This window comes from Pholis gunnellus (assembly GCF_910591455.1).
Source record: "Pholis gunnellus genome assembly, chromosome: 20".
Taxonomy (NCBI): Eukaryota; Metazoa; Chordata; class Actinopteri; order Perciformes; family Pholidae; genus Pholis; species Pholis gunnellus.
The window spans coordinates 12,364,401-12,382,883 of NC_136547.1; the positions used below are offsets into that span (position 1 = coordinate 12,364,401).

At 43.7% G+C, this 18,483-nt stretch overlaps 2 protein-coding genes across 2 annotated transcripts; one reads left to right on the forward strand and one right to left on the reverse strand.

Moving 5' to 3' along the window:
* Positions 1-3,373: 3,373 nt before the first annotated feature.
* gtf3ab (general transcription factor IIIA, b) lies at positions 3,374-5,497 on the forward strand (the record flags this gene model as incomplete). The annotated part of the gene is made up of 9 exons (XM_079181825.1): positions 3,374-3,522; positions 3,658-3,752; positions 3,833-3,929; positions 4,024-4,112; positions 4,201-4,274; positions 4,367-4,447; positions 4,527-4,759; positions 5,222-5,275; positions 5,363-5,497. The coding sequence occupies exons 1-9, from the start codon at positions 3,409-3,411 to the stop codon at positions 5,495-5,497; spliced, it is 972 nt and encodes a 323-aa protein (XP_079037951.1). The 5' UTR covers positions 3,374-3,408.
* Positions 5,498-5,697: 200 nt separating this feature from the next.
* lnx2a (ligand of numb-protein X 2a) lies at positions 5,698-18,275 on the reverse strand. The gene is made up of 11 exons (XM_079181093.1): positions 18,225-18,275; positions 15,274-15,833; positions 11,703-11,938; positions 11,439-11,576; positions 11,041-11,240; positions 9,927-10,340; positions 9,628-9,801; positions 8,981-9,158; positions 8,661-8,886; positions 7,759-7,917; positions 5,698-6,480 (listed from the first exon to the last, which is right to left on the reverse strand). Exons 2-11 carry the CDS (start codon positions 15,675-15,677, stop codon positions 6,345-6,347), a joined length of 2,265 nt encoding a protein of 754 aa, XP_079037219.1. The 5' UTR covers positions 15,678-15,833; positions 18,225-18,275; the 3' UTR covers positions 5,698-6,344.
* Positions 18,276-18,483: the final 208 nt, after the last annotated feature.

Here is an 18,483-nt window from a genome sequence, read left to right on the forward strand (position 1 = left end):
ACAACCCTGTAGAGGTCAGGGAACTCAGACACGGGTCTTATCAGGACAGAGTAATAAGTATCCAACAACCTGAGGAGAACCAGGAAAAAACAGATGGAAAAATAAAATGCAATCAATCAATGAGCGTGTTGGCAGCCAAAGCCCTTGGTATTGATCTGGATTTCAGTCGTATAGTATTTAGATAAGGCGAGTGGGGCCTCCACGGCTTAGTATATTCCCACAGTTTTTAGCAACGGTTGATGTCATCATCAGTTAAAGCAAACAGTGGATTGAAAATCAATCATACATTCTATTGTTTCAATTTGTAGGAATCTATACATTTTCTCATTATACATAATATGATATCCACCCTGTCTATACATCTACAGTACGTCCTTTGTGCGTGTGTTCTCACAGATACACCAGAGTGTCATGTGTGTGGCACTGACTCATGGAAGTTACTGATTGAAGGAAGAAAAAGTAAACAGAGAAGGAGAGAGAGAGAGAGAGAGAGAGAGAGAGAAAGCAAGCGAGAGGGAGGAGGGCAGAAAGACAAGGATGGTGGATAAAAGCCGTGGAGCACTATGAACTCCTTAATCACACATGTTTGACACACACAGATTGAGTCAGTCAGCTCAGCCCGCAGCCGTATCGACCCCAAGTGTTACATATTAACCACACACACTCACACACACACACACACACACACACACAAAGAGTAGATAATTGGATGTGGACACCGCTGATGCAAGAGGAGTAGAGTGTGGAAATGTTGCATTATATGAAATTTCACAATTATCAGCCTTTCTACCTCACCCCTGATCACACCTAATGTACAGAGCAGGTTCGTTCACCCAAATTTCTAAATGTTTTTCACACTTTTCTCTAGTGTTCACAAAACACGTAGACATTTTAAGCCCATTTATTTTTTTCGAACCAGTCTATGAGATTTCTCTGAGGACATTAAAGATCAATGGGATTTAATTTGAGCTGCTCAAAGCATTGAAACATTTCAACAGCAATGTGACTTTCCACAAACTGTGTCCTGGTTATTCCAAAATAATCCACAAACGCACACGTAATGCAGAATGGACCCAGTGTTCTAATACATGCATGATGATTTACATATAATAAAGATTGTAAAGCCCCTTGAGGTACACTTGTGATAAATAAAATTGATCTGACCACCTGATTATTGTTCTTGTTGATGCATTCATGTGTTAGCAGTATTTCAGTGTTGTGGCAGGTCTAGGTTGAGCTAATTAAGTTCAATCTGAAAGTAACTTGTGCTGTCAGAAACATTTTTCATATGGACTATATCATTTAGAAGATACCTGTTGTTGAGTAAAATGTACAATACTTCCCTCTGATATTAAATGGAATATAAGTACACTATAGTAGCATCAAATACCTGAAAAATCCACCACATATGAGATGTCATTACTTTCTGTATCTGATCTCTATACCTCCCTCCAAGGCCTCACCATTCATCCTACTCTCCTACTCTTTGAAGAAAAAAGACTCTCAGTGGTCTTGAAGGTAATATCTGTGACAGTGATGAAAGCGTGGGTGAGACAGCGTATGTCCACATGATGTGTGTGCGTGTGTTTGGGAAAGGCCTGGAGCTTTGACAAAGGCACAAGGAAATCCCACAGCAGGCCAAACAGAGTGCATGCTGTATCTCTGTGTGTGATAGGTGGGGTGATAGAGTCTGTGTGGTTATCAGAGACCGGGGGGAAGGGGGGGGGGGGGGGGGAGGCATGGTCATATATGTGGATATTGGGCCAGCTGTATTGATCCCGGCCCTGACAGCAGAGGTGGAGGGGGTGGGAGGGACCGGATGAGAAGAGCAGGAGGCTGATAATGGTCTCAACTGACCCAGGCATGCTTACCTGAAGCGTGGGAGGGCACCGAGGTAACGCCCAACAGGCTCTCAATAGGCCTTATTCACAAAAGTCAGTCAAAGGTTTCACATGAGAGCATGGCATGGGCTCAGAGGGTGATCTCTAATGTTTGGACAAGCAGATAGTGTTATCGGATTGTCAGTCTCTGTCTTTTTTCTAGAGCCTTAAAAATGTTGCATTATTTCTTTACTTAAAGTTGAATTAATTCATAAACTTGGTCTGGTATGACCAGTTAGCTAGTTTATGGTGGCTAATCTCAACTGACGTTAGCAAACTTTAAGCAGACATTGCTAACAGGTTGTTTTGTTGATTTAATGAATGTTCTCTACTGTTGCACAATGTTTTAGCATGTAACCAGTAAAAAAGTTACATAGTTTTAGCATTTATGACCATTAATGGCTAATGTTAGCTGATGTAAGTTAACTTAGAGAGATATTGCTTTATAACTGAGTCACTTTGCTGTTTTTATGACTCTTCTCTACTTATGCTACTGTTACACCAAGTTTTAGCTGCTATCCTGTTCTTGTTACTTGTGGCCACAGTGGCTACTGTTCAGCTAAAGTTAGTCTAGCTTTAATGTTACACTGTGTGACCTTTTCTGAACACAAACCACTGTGCAGCATTTAGCTAAAATATTACAAGTGGAGGGTCATAACGCGAGCAAAGTGACAAAGTAATGTACAGCAAAATGTGCCTAAAGTTAGCTAACATTAGCTACTGATCATACCAGATCATGTACGACTGTAGCAGCTTGCCCCCTCAGTGTAGTGAATTTAGCAAGGGTGGGTCTCATTGATTGTGAATTGAATTTTCCATTTGTAAGAGGAAGAATGTGCCATTTCTTCTTTCAAACATAATGCCGCTCTAACAGCTGAGAAAGGCCGCTTTAGCTTCACATTTGTGGGTCACCAAGGATCTAACTGAAGACTATTTTCTGACAACAATAAATCACACCTATCAGAAAACAATACTGGAGCGTTGATAAGATTAAGATTAGAGCAGTAAAGTCTGTGTGTGTGTGTGATTAATGGAGACAGACAGTCGCCTCTCTCCCTGCTTGCGCACCATGTACACACAGCAGATCAGCAGATAGGGACACATATCCTACTGCAAGGAGCCTGGGTGACATTTTTAAAGCCTGAATCAATCAATGTGGAGGACAGAGTCATGGAAGTTTATGTCTGAGTATCAGTGGGATCACTATTAAATTCAGTGGCCTAAATCATTTTCTAGCAGTTTACATGCATCACCTGTGCTACAATCCTGCACAGCTGAACATTAGTTGTAAAGGTGTGTAAAGTTTTGCATATCCATTTATTGCAGTAAACATCATTAAATCTCAAATCCATTGCATATTCTTCAGTTTCAGTGAAGTAGGACACCCCCTCTCCTGCTCTTAATTGGTACGGTCCAATAAGTTAAATTAATCACAGGTGAGCTACTGGTTGTAGGTCAGTAAGTGTCCTGCCCCTTTACAACAATTTGTCTGTGACCACAACACCACATCTAGGATATCTTATTAAAGATGGGGGAGAGGTTGCAAAGTCAAAAAAGCTACGTTTGCTCTTTTTTTGATTGTCAAGCGACATTCAGTAAATCATGGAAGCTAGAGGCTCATCTTTGCAAACACACTGGATTGGTAAGTGAACTACTAGAAGCCAAACGGAGCACATGACACGAGAAAGACCAAGTGGACATATCATAACAGTTCATGTGTTTTAATTGTCCAGTTAACATTGGTGGGAATATGTGTCAAATGTTTCCCCAACTTCAGAAACCGTTCTCCTGTGAGGACTGTGACAAGAGCTTTTGCACTCGTTATCAACTCACCAGACATGAGCTCAATCACAGTGGGGAGAAACCACACAAGTAAGCCTCTATTTACTATTTGAAATGGTCAAATGTAACCTTTGTGTTTGCTTTGAACGGTTACCTGCTCTGGTCTCCAGGTGTCTGGCTGACGGATGCTCCGAGGTCTTTGTCACAAATGCCAGCATGAAGAACCACATGGCTCGAGTGCACCAGCACCAGGAGAAGCGATATCAAGTACAACAATCTTAATGTTTTCTTCTGTTTGGCTTATTTCTTGTTGGGTTTTACTAAGATGCACTGGCTTGCTTTTGGGCCTATTGTCTTTCAGTGCGACCATCAGGGCTGTGGAATGGATTTCAACAAGAGGAACCAACTGAAAGCCCATAAGTGTGAGCAACACCAGCTTCTGCTGTTTCAGTGAGTGGCTAAACGTCCGATATAAGAATAACTGAAATTTGTATCTGTTCTTGGCCATCTCAAACCAAATCATTATCTTTTGATGTAGTTGTACTATCAGTGGCTGCACAAGAGAACTTCCCTCTCATGGAAAACTAAAGCATCATGTGAAGGTGCATGAAGGTTGGTTGATGACCAGAATCTTTTTTTGTATTTACATTTTTTTTTAATACCTTTTTTAATTGGCATGTGTTTAACAGAACTCTCTGATGCAGGTTACCCTTGTGAGATTGAAGCATGTCCCTTCCATGGAAAGACTTGGACAGAATATCTGAAGCACAGAAAAGAACACAAAGGTATGAATGTGTAAAGTGTTGCAGTGCATTGCATACCCTATGATGCAAAGCAACTGTATTTTAATGACTTTGTTCTCAGTCAAGGTGCCGTGTGGAGAGTGCAAAAAGCTGTTTAGCAATGCGTGGTTCTTGCGCCAGCATGAGCTGCGTGTCCACTCCGGGGAGAGGAGGAAGCTGTTGTGCCCAAAGCGAGACTGTGGTAAAAGGTTCACTCGTCGCTTCAACTTGGAGAATCATGTGCTGGGCGACCATGAGGGCAAGAAGCCCTTTAGCTGTGCATATGCTGGCTGTGAGAAAAGCTTCGCCATGAAGGTAAACTTTCACTTTAATTCAATGATATTAAGTGTCTATCTCAAACTAGTTGGTTGCGGTCATGCTGATGGTTTGGCTTTTACTTGACATCATCTGCACATTGACACTTTGCTGCAACCCCAAATACAACAAGAGGTGAATATATTTAGTTGGTAGTGCTCAGAGAAACTACATTTTGAATGGCAGCAATGATGACCTTGCCGTATGGAATACAGGTTTTTATCTGGAACTATTTTCTACAGAGGAAAGGGTAAAAAGCTGAACTGCATATTCAAGTTTTAAAATGTATTTTGAGCAGCACAAACTCTGTTGCAGTATTATACTTTCATGGTGGCAGATATTAAAAAAAACGAGCACATTAAAAAGTGAAACTACACACCGTGTCTTTTTTATATTTAGTTTGTCTTGATCTATTGCATTCCTGATGCAGTGTAGTTGGTAACTGTTCTCATTATTAATCAGGAGAGCCTGTGGCGACATGGAGTGGTGCATGACCCAGCTAAGAAAAAGCTGAAGGTAATGTGTCCTTGTCAACTTTTAACAGTGAGTTTGTCTTTTCTTGCCTCGTCCTTGTATGCATTTTTATTTGTGTCGCCCTTGCAGAAACTGCATCCTAAGAAGAACCAGCCCTGGCGTAAGGCTCTGCAGGTCAGTGTGGCAGCTGCAGCCGAACGAGCAGAGACCAACAAGCTCTCTGAGAAGCTGCGCAACACAACTTTAAAGGATGAGGAATCTTGAGGCTGCATTATATGAATATCTGCTTGGATGTGTTAATTAATGGTGATGCAAATCCCATCTTTTTTTGTTAAATATACTTTGTTTATGACAATAAAGCCTCGTTAACACAGCACTATATACTAGCCCTCTTTCATAGAAGCATGAGAATTCCCACCCGCAAGGTTTAAAAGCACGCTGTGGAGCCATTAATCCTTCGACGGAAATGTTTATTAAACAATCAGAACACACATTCACACACATGTATAAAACTCCAGCTGATGGGACAGCTGGTTTGTCATGGTGATGAGGCCTTCGGGCAGTTGAGCCCCCAGGGTGCGGCAGGTTTCTAATAAGGCCTGAGGCTTCCTCAGCTGGATGCAGCGCTGATGTTGCAGAAAATCTAGTGATTACAGGTCGTTACCCTAGATGACAGAGGATCAAAGGCTACTTTTTAAGGTTTAATATTCTATCTCTACCTGCAACGATGCATCCAGCTGAATACGGCCCTGGATTCTACAACTGCCTGGTGAGGTGAGCACAGCACAGATCGCCTGTTAACAGTTGCAGTACCATTTCTCCCTGCGGGAGTGATGACAACATGACCATATGAACACAGCAGTGCGTTTGTGAGTGCAGTCTGTCGAGTGACGTGGTGCCACGATCTGGATCAGGTCCCACCTGGACAGGACAGGCTTGGTCCTGCTGGGTCTACTACAGTTCTGAATGCTTTTGGTCCTGGATTAAGCCCGTTATGGAGCGATGTACAGTAGCGTGTACCAGTTCACTTTGGCCAAGGTCGTTCCCAATATAGAACATTCTGGGTGGACTCGGTGTGGTGCGCAGCCTGCTTATGGCCTGTCTGGCCCGGCTATACCAGGCTGCCAGGCCAGGAGACCACAGTAAGCGCCACCCGGCTGCGCTGCTCCTTCAGCATGGGCACCAGCGCTGAGTGGCTCATTCCTGCTGTCGACAGGCCGTTGACTGCCACGATCATATCCCCACACCTAGAGTGACGCCACAAGTCAGTATGTATATTAAACAGGAAACCGACAGCTTGACGTGACATGCCATTCAAACAGCTCTACATTATGGAATGATGAAGATATTTGGTGTTTATTAGAATGAATGAAAGAATGAAGTTCCAGCATCTCTTATGGGAATATTTACTGTTTTTTATAAGTTTTCTCTAATAGTTAAGTGAATATCTTTGACTGTTAATCAGATATAACAGCATATTTAAAGACATCACCTCTGAGAAATTGTGATGGACATTTCCTGACATTTAGACCAAACGTAATTTGATAAATCACAGAAACAATCATATAAATATATACCGAAAATAATTGTTGGTTGCAGTTAGTTAGACCACAAATGCATTAGTGCATTTGTCAATACTTTCTGATCCTTTCTTTGGCTCTCAGCCCCGAGTCCGTTCAATCCTACAAAGATGTAAATCTTTTATAAGTATATTTAATTTTTAATAGGTTAAGTAAATGGATGGGAACTATACATTTCAGCAAAAATCATTTAAACAAGCGCAAATACACATTTAGTCTTCTAGTATTTCTGACAGCAGGATGGTGTATGTAAGATTGACTGAAAATAAATGTGTACATGCTCATTATAATGACTCGGTGCAAAGGTGCTTATTGGTGTGTTTCTAATAGTTTTTGGGCAACAATGTAGCTCAGTTCATTTGTGGCAATTTAAATTGAACAGAAATATATCTTTGGGACATGATGTAAAACTTTCTGATTAATTAGTGAATCCTCCAGAGAAGTGTCCACTCACCACATGTTCTACCTCTACTTTTGAAATGCAGAACAGGGTTTACATAGCTTGTTTTGAACCTGAGATAGATAATGCATTTATATAATTCTATAATAAGTTATATATCATATGTCAAACTGAATCATTTTAGTTTTATTGGGAGCTGATTGCATTATGACGATAGATAAGATACCCGATGACAGAGCAAAAAGGGCATGCCTATCAAGTTCAATACAAAAATGAAACAATATAGAAGAGAGAAAAATAAGACGTACGGGGAATATTTGAACCTTTTACAACTGATACACAAATGCAGGACCCTAAATGTCTCCAAAGAAACAAAAAGAATGAATGAACACAGAAAATAATAAACTCAGTAGGCGTGGCTTATCATCACGCCACCCTTATCAATCACCAACTGGAGGTCACAGTTTATCTACCTGCTAATTCACCACCATGTCACCGCTAATAGAAGCCGCAGACTGTCACGTGATGAACAACTGATGACTCACTTGAGGCGGCCGTCGTAGTACGCAGGTGTGCCGAGGACGATGGTCTTGATAAAGAAGGCCTGGTTGCCGTGACTTTCCTCGTATCCCCCAACGATGCTGAAGCCCCAGCTGCCCGGGTGGCTCCTCCGCAGCACAATCTCGTGACTACTGTGCAGGTAGCTGCAGGAGGAGAACAGAGAGAAGTGATAGTACAGATGGTCTCTGTCCTTCAAGGAGCAAAGTCGCTGCTTCATCTTTTAATAAATGTCTATTGTGACTCTTAAAATCTATTAAAAGAAGTGGAAAATATCTGCATGTGGGGTAGTTTCACCTGTTATCAACAATTTCTGGATCTAGTTTTATCCAGTTGAACAGACCATGATACCCTTATTTAAAAAACAACAACAATAACATATTTTTATTTGTAATAATATAAAATATATAAATAATTGTATTAATTATAAAATGATATCTCACCAGACAATCAAAATAACAATAAACCCAAAGCCCAGTCCAAGCCTGAACATTTGAATAATTAACACGGACAAACAATATCATGCACTGATATATATATATATATATATATTTTATATATATATATATATATATATATATATATATATATATATATAAAAACATGTTTATCATCTCATATGTTAATATCATTGAGGCACCAAGAAGAAAAAGTGGAAAATAGAGGAAGCACTCTCAGTATCGGTCTGAAGCAGGTAGAAACCTGTTCGTGCTCGTGTCAGAGTTCAACTTGACACCCGATCATTGCCACAACCTCACATGACAACAAGTACATTCAGGACGGCCTGTAAAGGGATTCATAGCAAGTCATATCAATGCATCAAAGCATTACATCATAATATTCAAACGCCACAAAAGCCCATTGAAATCCAGAACATTCACACGCTCACCTTGGTAAGCCCAGCCACATGACCCACGAAGGGGACCAGTTGGCATCAAAGTCACTGTCATGCGTGTGAGGCAGCAGCTCGTCGGGGTCGAGCTCTTCCACCATGCTGACCTCCAGCACCCGCAGCTGCACCGAGGGCGAGGCAGCGCTGGCCTTCAGGGTGCCCACTGCCTCGCTGTGGCTCAGGTACGTTAAGTCCTGCCCGTTAATACTCAGCAGGACATCACCTGGATGAGAGAGGAAGAAAAACGCTGTAGTTTCTGATGCAATGTTTTTGATCTGATTCGGTCCTGTTCTGGTCATTTCTGAGGGAGTGCTCACCTCGTTTGATTCGCCCGTCCCTCGACAAGCAGCCGTGTGGTTGGACGCTGGTCACAAAGATTGGCAGCTCCCCGCTCTTACTGCCCCGCCCTCCTGCGACAGTCATGCCTAGAGACTCGAGGGGCTCCTTCTTCACAGTGATGTGTTTCTCTTTACAGGTCACACACTGGGAAAGGTCCTGGGTATAATCACACAGAGGCAACACACGCACAAACAAACACAGTTTCAGTCACTAACACAGAAATGCGTACTTACTCTATGCATTGTTTTTACTCATTTTCACCAAACATTACCCACATCTTTTAAAGGAGCCAACTTGTTTAAATTGATTAAATAAAAAGTAAGGGGAAAACAAATGGTGTTTTTAATACTAATTAAATGTTTCAAAGTCTGTTTTTCTCACTGAAATTCACCTGTTATTCCATATTTGAACTAAATAGCAATACATTATTTGACAAAAAACAAAAAAACTGAAAAAATGATGAGCCCTGATCACACTGCATCATTAACTACATTCCTCCCACGTAATATTAAAATGCAAACACTTACATGTCAGTGATGCAAAATCATACAAAACTGTCAAAATACCCCCAAACACACAATCGGACCCATGTGGACAAACACACGCATATAACACGTTCGCTCACTCTGTGAGTGCTGGTGCGGGAGAGGTGTATTGGCACAGGGCTCGGGGTAGCGCTGTGGTTAGGCAGGAAGTGATCAAGGCAGTAGAGGTCTCTGGTGGAGCTTGACTTTGGCGGTGGAGGAGGAGTTGGTTTGGTGGGTCGGCCAATCAGCAGGTGGACTCGCTCTCCACTCGCCTATGAAGACAGAGTTCGAGTCTTTTAGGGGCCTTACTTCTCACTCACATTTGCTACTTTGTTGTTCATGTTTTCCCTTCTAAACAATACCAAAAGAAGCCTTCGTGACTTAGTGAAACCCCCACCTGTATGATCTGTGCAGCCTGCTCCGGGGTGCCGTGGCGTAGGTCCTGGTCATTGACCGCCAACACACGGTCATTACTCCTCAGTCTGCCATCCTTCGCTGCCAGGCCTCCTTCCAACAGATCCAACACAAACACCCCTGACTCATCTGTTCGCCTTACCAGCTTAATGCCGAGCTGCTCTGTGGAGTCCTTCTTGTGTAGGGTGATTCTCAGGGTAGCGGGGCTGGACGGGGCGCCCTCAGGGGTGGAGCAAGGGGCGTGGGGCACAGCCGGGGTGGAGGAGGAAGAGGAGGGAGGCGCCCGGGAGGAACAACGACGCTCCCTGAGCACAGTCAGCTGCAAAGCGGTGCAGGGGCGTGCCAGTGTAGAGCGGGCCAAACTGTGGGGGACGTTACTGATGTCCACATTGTTCACCTTGGGAGAAAAATAAGTCAGAGGAAAGGATGGTCATTTAGTGTTGAAGCCTGCATTAATTGATTTTTTTGGTCAATGACATTAGCATTTATTTGAAGTCTTCTTACAAATGTAAGTCCAATATTCACTCACATTTGTGTTTTGAGAAAAATATTTGGTTCTTTAGTTGCTAAATGCTCCACTATCTTCACCAGGCAGTCTTAGATTGTCTGCCTTCCTGAAAACAGCTGTCTGCTGCGACTGAGAATAAGGTTGATGAAAGCGGTGAGAGTGAAACAAAACATTAAAGTTGTGGGCCTTAAAACCAAAACAATGAGCTAAAGATGCTAAAATGCTCCTCAGAGTCGAGGAGAAACTGCAGAGCTGGATGATCCCTTTATGTGTATATGACTTTATGAGCAACCCCTCTCACGTACAAGTAGTAATGTGATCCATTATAAATGTAAAAATATTGATTAGAGTACCTTTAAATAGTATAGGTAGAATAATAATAGACAGTGGATTTTGGAGACAGTGAACAAGATATTTTACGAGTTATAGGATAGAAAAAATAATTCAGATACATACAAAAGGTAGTAAATCACTATTATATTATACAATACTGTACTACTGTCTGCCATAACAGCTACTACCAAATCTTGAGTGACAACAACCACTAATAATTCAAACGAAGCCCTAAATCGGCCAAATCTGGTTTCACCTGTAGTATCTGATCCCCGGCCAGCAGCCTCCCGTCTCGTGCGATGACCCCGTCTCTGTACACTTCCTGAATCACGATGTTGATGAGAGGCGTCTCGTTTCCCCCGACCACACTGATGCCCAGCTCAACGTACGGGTTCGCCCGGTGGACCTCTATGGCAGTTATCTCTCCTTCAGGAAGCGAGGGCAACTTCACACAGCCTTCATGGACAAACAGATGACATTACAAAAGCTGCATTTCTAAATCTAATTTCCACATCTTCCTAATGTTGCCGGAATGTGGTTATCCGGTCGTCTAAGATTACAGCTCTTACAGCGCAAGTAGCTGCAATATCTCCGATCTCTAGTATTCAGCCCTTTAGGAAGATGCTCAGATAAACAAAGGAAGTGATGTCATACCCTCTTCAGCGGAGAGAGGCGGCGACTCGGGGCAGTCCCAGCCGGAGGAGGTGGAGCTGACAGAGCGGAGGAGATGGATGCAGGGATTGCTGAGGGGCCGCTTCACCCTGGGGACCACACACTCCAACCCTATCACACCTAGAGACAGAGGGGCATGAAGACGGGGATGCCATTTCTTCTGTTTCTCATCATTTTTGTCTCAATCTAAACTGCATTAAGAACCTAAATCTCTTCACTTCGTACAAGGCCAGCGGATCCACTCACTTTCTTCCTCCGTGCTCTCCTCAAAGGCAGGGTTGTCGAGGCCGGCGTCGTCCGTCCACACGGGCCCATTGCCGCTGGTGTCATTAGGTCCGGAGGGTGGAGAGGGTGTGCGGTCCCTCAGCTCTGTCTGCGGGGAGCGGGGCGACCTGGGAGGGCTGGTCACCATTGCTCGCTCATCCCCGCTCTCACATCGCAGGCCTTCCACGTTGGTCTGCTGACACCTCGTCCCGGGACACCTTTCACCAAGCAACAGGCGTCAGTTTGTTAGTCCATCTGACGTGTAAAGAAAATCAGGTTCAGCATCAGTTTATTTAACGTGATGCAACTGATCCCATCAGGGAGAGTCTCTTTTTGTGTGTCCCCTCGTTAGAGAAGGTCAGAGTGCACGGTCTCGTGGAGCTGGGAGGGATTCAGTGAAGAAGAGATTTTTGTTGGAAAGGTCTCAATGATGGAGGCTCGCTGATATAATTCCTGCAAATCTTGATTTCTTTATATTCATTTGATGCAGGAGTGCACTAAAGATTATTATTATAAGATATGAGGGGATATTTCTACATGTGGGTATGTTACCATATGTATATTGTGTAAATTGCGTATATATCTGTGTGCTTTCCATGTCAAACACATGTATACATGTGTAGGCTGTGAAAACACATTTTCTACCAATTGTTTTTTTCAAAATGAATTGAAACTAGGGAAATTCTAAATCCACGACTCTTGAGTTTGCTTGTTTCCACCAACGAACAGTCTAAAACCTGAAAATATTCAATTTACAAAGATACAAAACAGATACAAATATTCACATTTCAGAAGCGAAAACCAGTTTAAGTTAAGTACTTTTGCTTTATAAATGACTTAAATAATTCTTTAATGACAGATAGGTGAGTTGCAAAAAGTTCAGCCCGTCTGAGATTTTCTCTCCATGAAAACGAACACAACTCTGGTGGAGACAGATGCATCAATTACGTCCCACAAATAGAAAGTCTTTACTGTAAGACAATTAAATATAAACACAGACAGACACAAGGGATCAATGTGGTGTCACCCTTAATTGACTCCTAAGTATTTACTCTAAGTGGCTGCTATAAGCTGGTTAAATAATTTAAATGCTTCTACACTTCATTACCTTTCTTCTTAGAAAACAGGACCATGGAAAACTGACTTTGCTGTCCCACGATTCTTTGCTCTTGCTATATTTAAAATATTGCTGTTGTATTTTCTTCAACATCTGCCTTTGACTCTTTCCCTTCAAGACCAAGACGAGAAAAAAGGATCATCTTTTTTAACCAATATGTAAAACTGGAACGGGTGGAGCTCATGTGGAGCCTTTTTTAAGAACAGTGAAAGTCCCTCAGTTCTCACACCATCAGTAATAAGATCAACCAGCCCACCTTGATCACGGTGGAACACTGTGGCTTGGCACTCTCATCTTTTAATCTAATCCAGTCCAGTGACCGGTCCCTCTCTTGGCTCCTGTTATCTTAGACCTTAAGTCTGCAGGATAGGGGAGCATCAAACCCACGTTGGCCAGAGTTTTCATCTTTACTAAAGAATGTCACGTTAATCCTCACAGTGACCTTGTTCGATCGCTCTCGAACCATCTTTCCTTGTCTTCTCTACACCCACATAATGTGCGCAACCTTCGCTGAGATGTACCCTTCTGCAGATGTGATTGATTAACAAGGAGACTGTTGACGATAAAGCTTGATTTGGCTGCCGCTGTACAGTGAAGAGAGAACTCTGCCTTCTCTTAAAGTGCAACTATGTGAATTTTGAAACATTCATCTTCTCACAAATGAAAAGTTACATTTATAAGCAGCAAAACGCACCCCTGCTCACGTAGACTGGGTTTTGCTGCTAAAGCCTCTTTAGTCTGGTGTGACCAGTGGATTACGGTGGCTAATGTTAGCTAACTTTGGCTAACTTTAGACATATATTGATGTGTAACTCATGTTATTAACCGAGTCCGTTCACTGACTTCAAACGATGTCTTCTCTACTCGTGCTACTGTAACACTATATGTTTTACCATTTCATGTTTTCCTGTAATTGTAACTAGCCACAGCGGCTGCCATTCAGTAAAAGTTAGTTTTGCTTTAAATACATAAAGAATTAATAATTAAAATAAAGTATTTAGCAGTGGTCTCCTGCAAAAACAAAGGACTCAGAAAAGCTTTTAACACCTTCCCAGCAATAGCTTGTTAGCGTGAGCTTATTAAGGAAAATCTTGTTGACTTCACTGAGGTGTTAAGCGGTCACCTGATTGCCAGTCAACAACAAATGGATGTCTCTTTAGCAACAGACACCATCTTTAAAACACTTTACAACACTGATCATACTAGTCCTCACAACTGTACTTATTACACCATTACACACATGCTCAGAAGGTGGCTGATAGCTGCTCCAAACTGTCCTTATTATATGATCCTTTAAAAATCCACTATCAGTCGACCTCTCTTTTGAACCAAGCAAAGTGAATCGCTATCTGCTGAATATATTCAACAAACATTTCTACATTTATTTTGATATCCTCTCATATTCAAAATGTACACAACTTCCATTAACAACAGCAAAAACAGCAAAAACAGCCTAACCTGGGTTCCCTTCGACAACTCTGATACATAGACAAATACACACACATCATCAGGGCAACAAAGAAAAGCAGGAAAGAGAGAGCAAGAAAGAAATGACATTGAGAGACACTCAGAAGGAAAGGTAGAGGAAGCCGGTGAGAGAAAAGGTTTGTGCCATCCCGAGTCACGCTGTCTCACATCCCGCCAGGTTCGACTCACCACAGGCCAGGGTTGCCTTTGGCTGTCTCACAGAAGAAATGGTTGAAAAGGTCTCTGGTGTTGAAGTTGCTCAGCATGATTGCAGAATGAGAATATGGAGCTCCTGGTCCGTCAACCCATGACTGCAGTAGGGAACCACTAATCCCCCGTCACATGACCTACAGCCCAATAATCCCCGCAGGGTCTCACAGCACCTGGTCCGAATAGGCCAAAAGCCAAAGAGTAAAACCCTTTAAGGTCAAGGATCGGGGTAAAGTCTCACCGCTCTGGACCAAGAACTATGATATCTTCAAAGGTTACCGGCAGAAACGAGCCAATCGTGAGGAAGGAGGGGTTGTATAAAGGCAACTAGTGTTGTCTTTATTATCAATTAAGTCGTCAATTACTTTCTACATTGATAGATGAATGGTCCAGTCTACAAAATGTCAGAAAATGGAGAAAGTGGAGCCCAAAGTGATGACTTAAAATTGCTTGATTGCTCCGACCAACAACTCAATACCCAAAAGTATTAAGTTAACTACCACAGAAGACAAAGCTAGAAAACATTCATTGTCTGTCAATCAACTAAGTTATCAATTGACTAATACTTTCACGTATAAAGGTCAAACACTTTTAACAAGTGTCTTTGTTGATTGTCTGACTGATTCAAATGCAGCTACAACAAAGCTACATTACATATTTAAGGCTTGTGAAATCGTGGTTGCAATGTATGCATGTAGTGTTTGCACACCGCTCTCATGAAAGCATGAATCTATTATGTGTGTATGCAGGCTTTATTACCTGTGTTTGAGGTGTGCCTCCAGGTCACATCGTGGCATGCTGAGGGAGCAGACGGGGGTCAGAGGGCAGGACACGGACATCTTGTCCAGCAGCTTGTGCACCAGTATGCTGGATCTGCGGCACGCCTGCAGCTGCAGCCGTGTCCTGTCCAGCGGGCAGAAGTCCCTCTCCTGGAGGAAGCTACGCAGGCAGCGGGCGCAGAAGGTGTGTCCGCACGGCGTGTCCAGCGGCTGCACCAGCGGCTGCAGGCAGATGTGGCACACCAGGTCGTCGTCCACTTCCAGGCGGTAGTTGAAAAGGTGGTTCTCCCAGCTGCGGTGGATCTGGCCACACTCGGGACACAGGGCCTCCGAGGCTGGCTCCCCCGGCCCGGCTGGACCCACCTCGCAGCCCGGGCTGCCCATCTCTGCTCCTTCAACGCAACTCAGCTTTGGCACAAATGACTCCAGTGGGGCTGCAGTGTTTGGGAAGGGGCACACGCACTCCTATCCCATAAGCTTCACAGGATGAAGACGTTACAGAGAGGACAGATGCCCCCCAGTGGCTGATGGCTCATCACCCTGCAGGTCAGAGGGCAATGAAAGCGGGTTAAACAGCTGTTTGCAGAAAAACAACAAGTGTCTGATTATGTGCTTTTGCATTTATTCAAGTGGCAAATGCTTTGTGCACGTGGACCCACGTGTCTGCACGAGATCGAGACTGTGTGTGTGTGTGTGTGTGTCAGTGAGTGTGCTGAGATTATGTATGCTGCTCCTGTCCACTAATCTGGCTGTATAATCTCTCTTTTGCTTTCGCCTGCTGCAATCTTCCAATTCCACAGAGAGGGAATTATCTGGGATTGAGGCAAAGAGAGGACACAGATCAGAGGAATTGGGATTGGGAAAGCAACAGAGAGGAAAAATAGTGCCAGCCAGGGGTGAAAAGGAGCGGAGGGCCGAGCTGGGAAGAAGAAAAAGCAATAAGAAGAGGTGCAAGAGAGATTAATGGGATGGAACAATCTGAAAAGGGCACAAAACTAGACAAATAAAATGAGCCAGAGGAGAGGATGTGTGAGGCTCCGAAAGGCAGTCGAGTCCACGAAAGAGATGAAAACAAAGAAGAGAAGAAAAATTGGAATAATTCTTTGCACATTCCCCCACAGCGAACTTGATATTTTTGGCCCAGGCCTTGTACAGTAGATGCACTCAGTCAACTCTGCAACAGAGAGAGAGAACATGCCTAAAGCAAAGTCTCGAAATACAGCACTCGGCGAGGAGAGTGCGTCCCCAGAGCTAATGCACTGTGTGCACTGATCATTTCCACAGTGTTTCACATCCAAAGCCATTCAGACCTTCAGACGCTCTATTAGCTGAGCCCCCCACAACCCCCCGCCCCTGTGGGGCCTGATGCAATCAGTGGACGGCAGAGGGCGTTCCTCGGCTCACAGCGGGCCGGCCGAGCCACAGTGACTACCTGCCTCTGTTCCAGCGGGGGTCTGCTCTTGTCTCCATGACGACCCGGAGCCTGTTCTGCTCAGTGGGGCTTGACATTCAGAGTGTAGCCGGAGAGGGATGCAGAGGAGCCACACAACAGATGCGTGTCTCTCTGCAGGATGCTCTGCTCCTCCCTGCTACAGCCAGAAAGCGTGTCAGACAGCGGAGACGATGATGAGAGCCCCCCTTTGGTTCCCTCTTTTTTTTTTTTTTTATCGTCTCGTCTCCTTTGGTACCCATTTCTGTGACAACCTGTCTCTCCTGTCTCCCTGGCTACCAGGCCGGTAGTTACTTATTTCAGCCTCCTTTAAGTACGTGCTCCTGTCTGTGTGTGACTGGATGCTTCTGTCTCCATCCCGCAGCTGGACATGAATTAATCATGAGGACACAAGGCTTCTCTGTTCCTATAACAAAGCTGTGACATCACCACATCACACAAAACACACACACACACACACATACACACTTGTAGACACGCAAGTATAAGTCTACAAAAGCGAAAGCAAAAACACACACACACACACACACACACACACACACACACACACACACACACACACACACACACACACACACACACACGCACAAGAGCTTTTTAGGTACCAGATCCTGCGAATGGTCTTTATCAATAAGTAAAGTCTTCCGGTTTTCACTGTGGCAGCAGTTTAGAGCCCCGGCTATGAAAAGCACTTAAATCTATTTTAAACATAGCTGGACTCTGTAGCAACAGATTCTTTTACACAAGTCATAGGAAGACTATAGCAAATGCTTATCTCTCTTTTAGCCCTACTGTGTGTGTGCGTGGGAGTCCAAGGCCATGCTGTTATTGTCATTGCACTACTGTTGTCTTTATTAATAAATAACAGTCTTTGGCCCTGCACCTGTCTCTGCTCATTTTTTCAGAGATGACAATCTAATCTTACAACACTGGGACAAGCTATGAACAACCTCGCCTGCAGGAATGACATTTTCAGATAAGATGAAATTATGTTTTAGGTCACAGATTTAAAATCTCAGGTCCTGTCGGCTTAGCCTACATTTATGTAAACCCCCCATCTCGTCGTCTCTTATCTTTAAACAAAATCGAATGGCTGTTAGCCACTTTCAAGAACAGGCCTTAATGTCTGTTGCAATATGCTGGGTTTTTTCACAACAGTCAGGCATGCAATGCTAACAACAAAAACTGACACTGATATAATTGATAATTCCAATCATTTTCTTCCAGTGTCATTGTCCTGATTTACCTTGGCAAGGCACCAACTGAAGTGTCATGATCCATTAGCTACCCGTAGGCGTTGAACACATTTGATTAGACAAGTGCATTTTTGTAATCATTGTTCCCATCTGTCTGTCTCCATCCCACCCTCCACAAGCGGAGAAGCTAGGACAGATGAGGCGACAATGGCAATATCAATGCAAAGCAAGCCACACACTGACACCGTCCATGCAGACACTAAATATAAGCAGATGTAATATTACCTGCTCCGGCTGCTCCTCCGCGCCGTGCACTCCGGCCCCAAAAAGGGGAACGAATAATAGCTGCGGGACCTCAATCACGCATTCACCGCAACGGCCCGTTCCGCAAAACCGCACGAAAACGCCCCCGTGCCTTTGGCGGCGCTGGCCCCGCCCACTGCTGTCTGTCAACGCGGGTGGGCGGGGCCTAACGCTGTCAATCCAGAGCTGAATCAGAGGTGGCTTGGAAACGGCCTGTTCAAAACAAATCTCCTAAATGGAA

Excerpts from the sequence above, each read along its gene's own strand:
- lnx2a (XM_079181093.1), bottom strand. The coding sequence starts at position 15,677 with ATGGGCAGCCCGGGCTGCGAGGTGGGTCCAGCCGGGCCGGGGGAGCCA. Across the intron at positions 11,939-15,273 it reads GAGGCACACCTCAAACACAG|GTGTCCCGGGACGAGGTGTC; the intron begins GTAATAAAGCCT and ends GCTTGGTGAAAG. Across the intron at positions 6,481-7,758 it reads TACTACGACGGCCGCCTCAA|GTGTGGGGATATGATCGTGG; the intron begins GTGAGTCATCAG and ends GCGTCACTCTAG.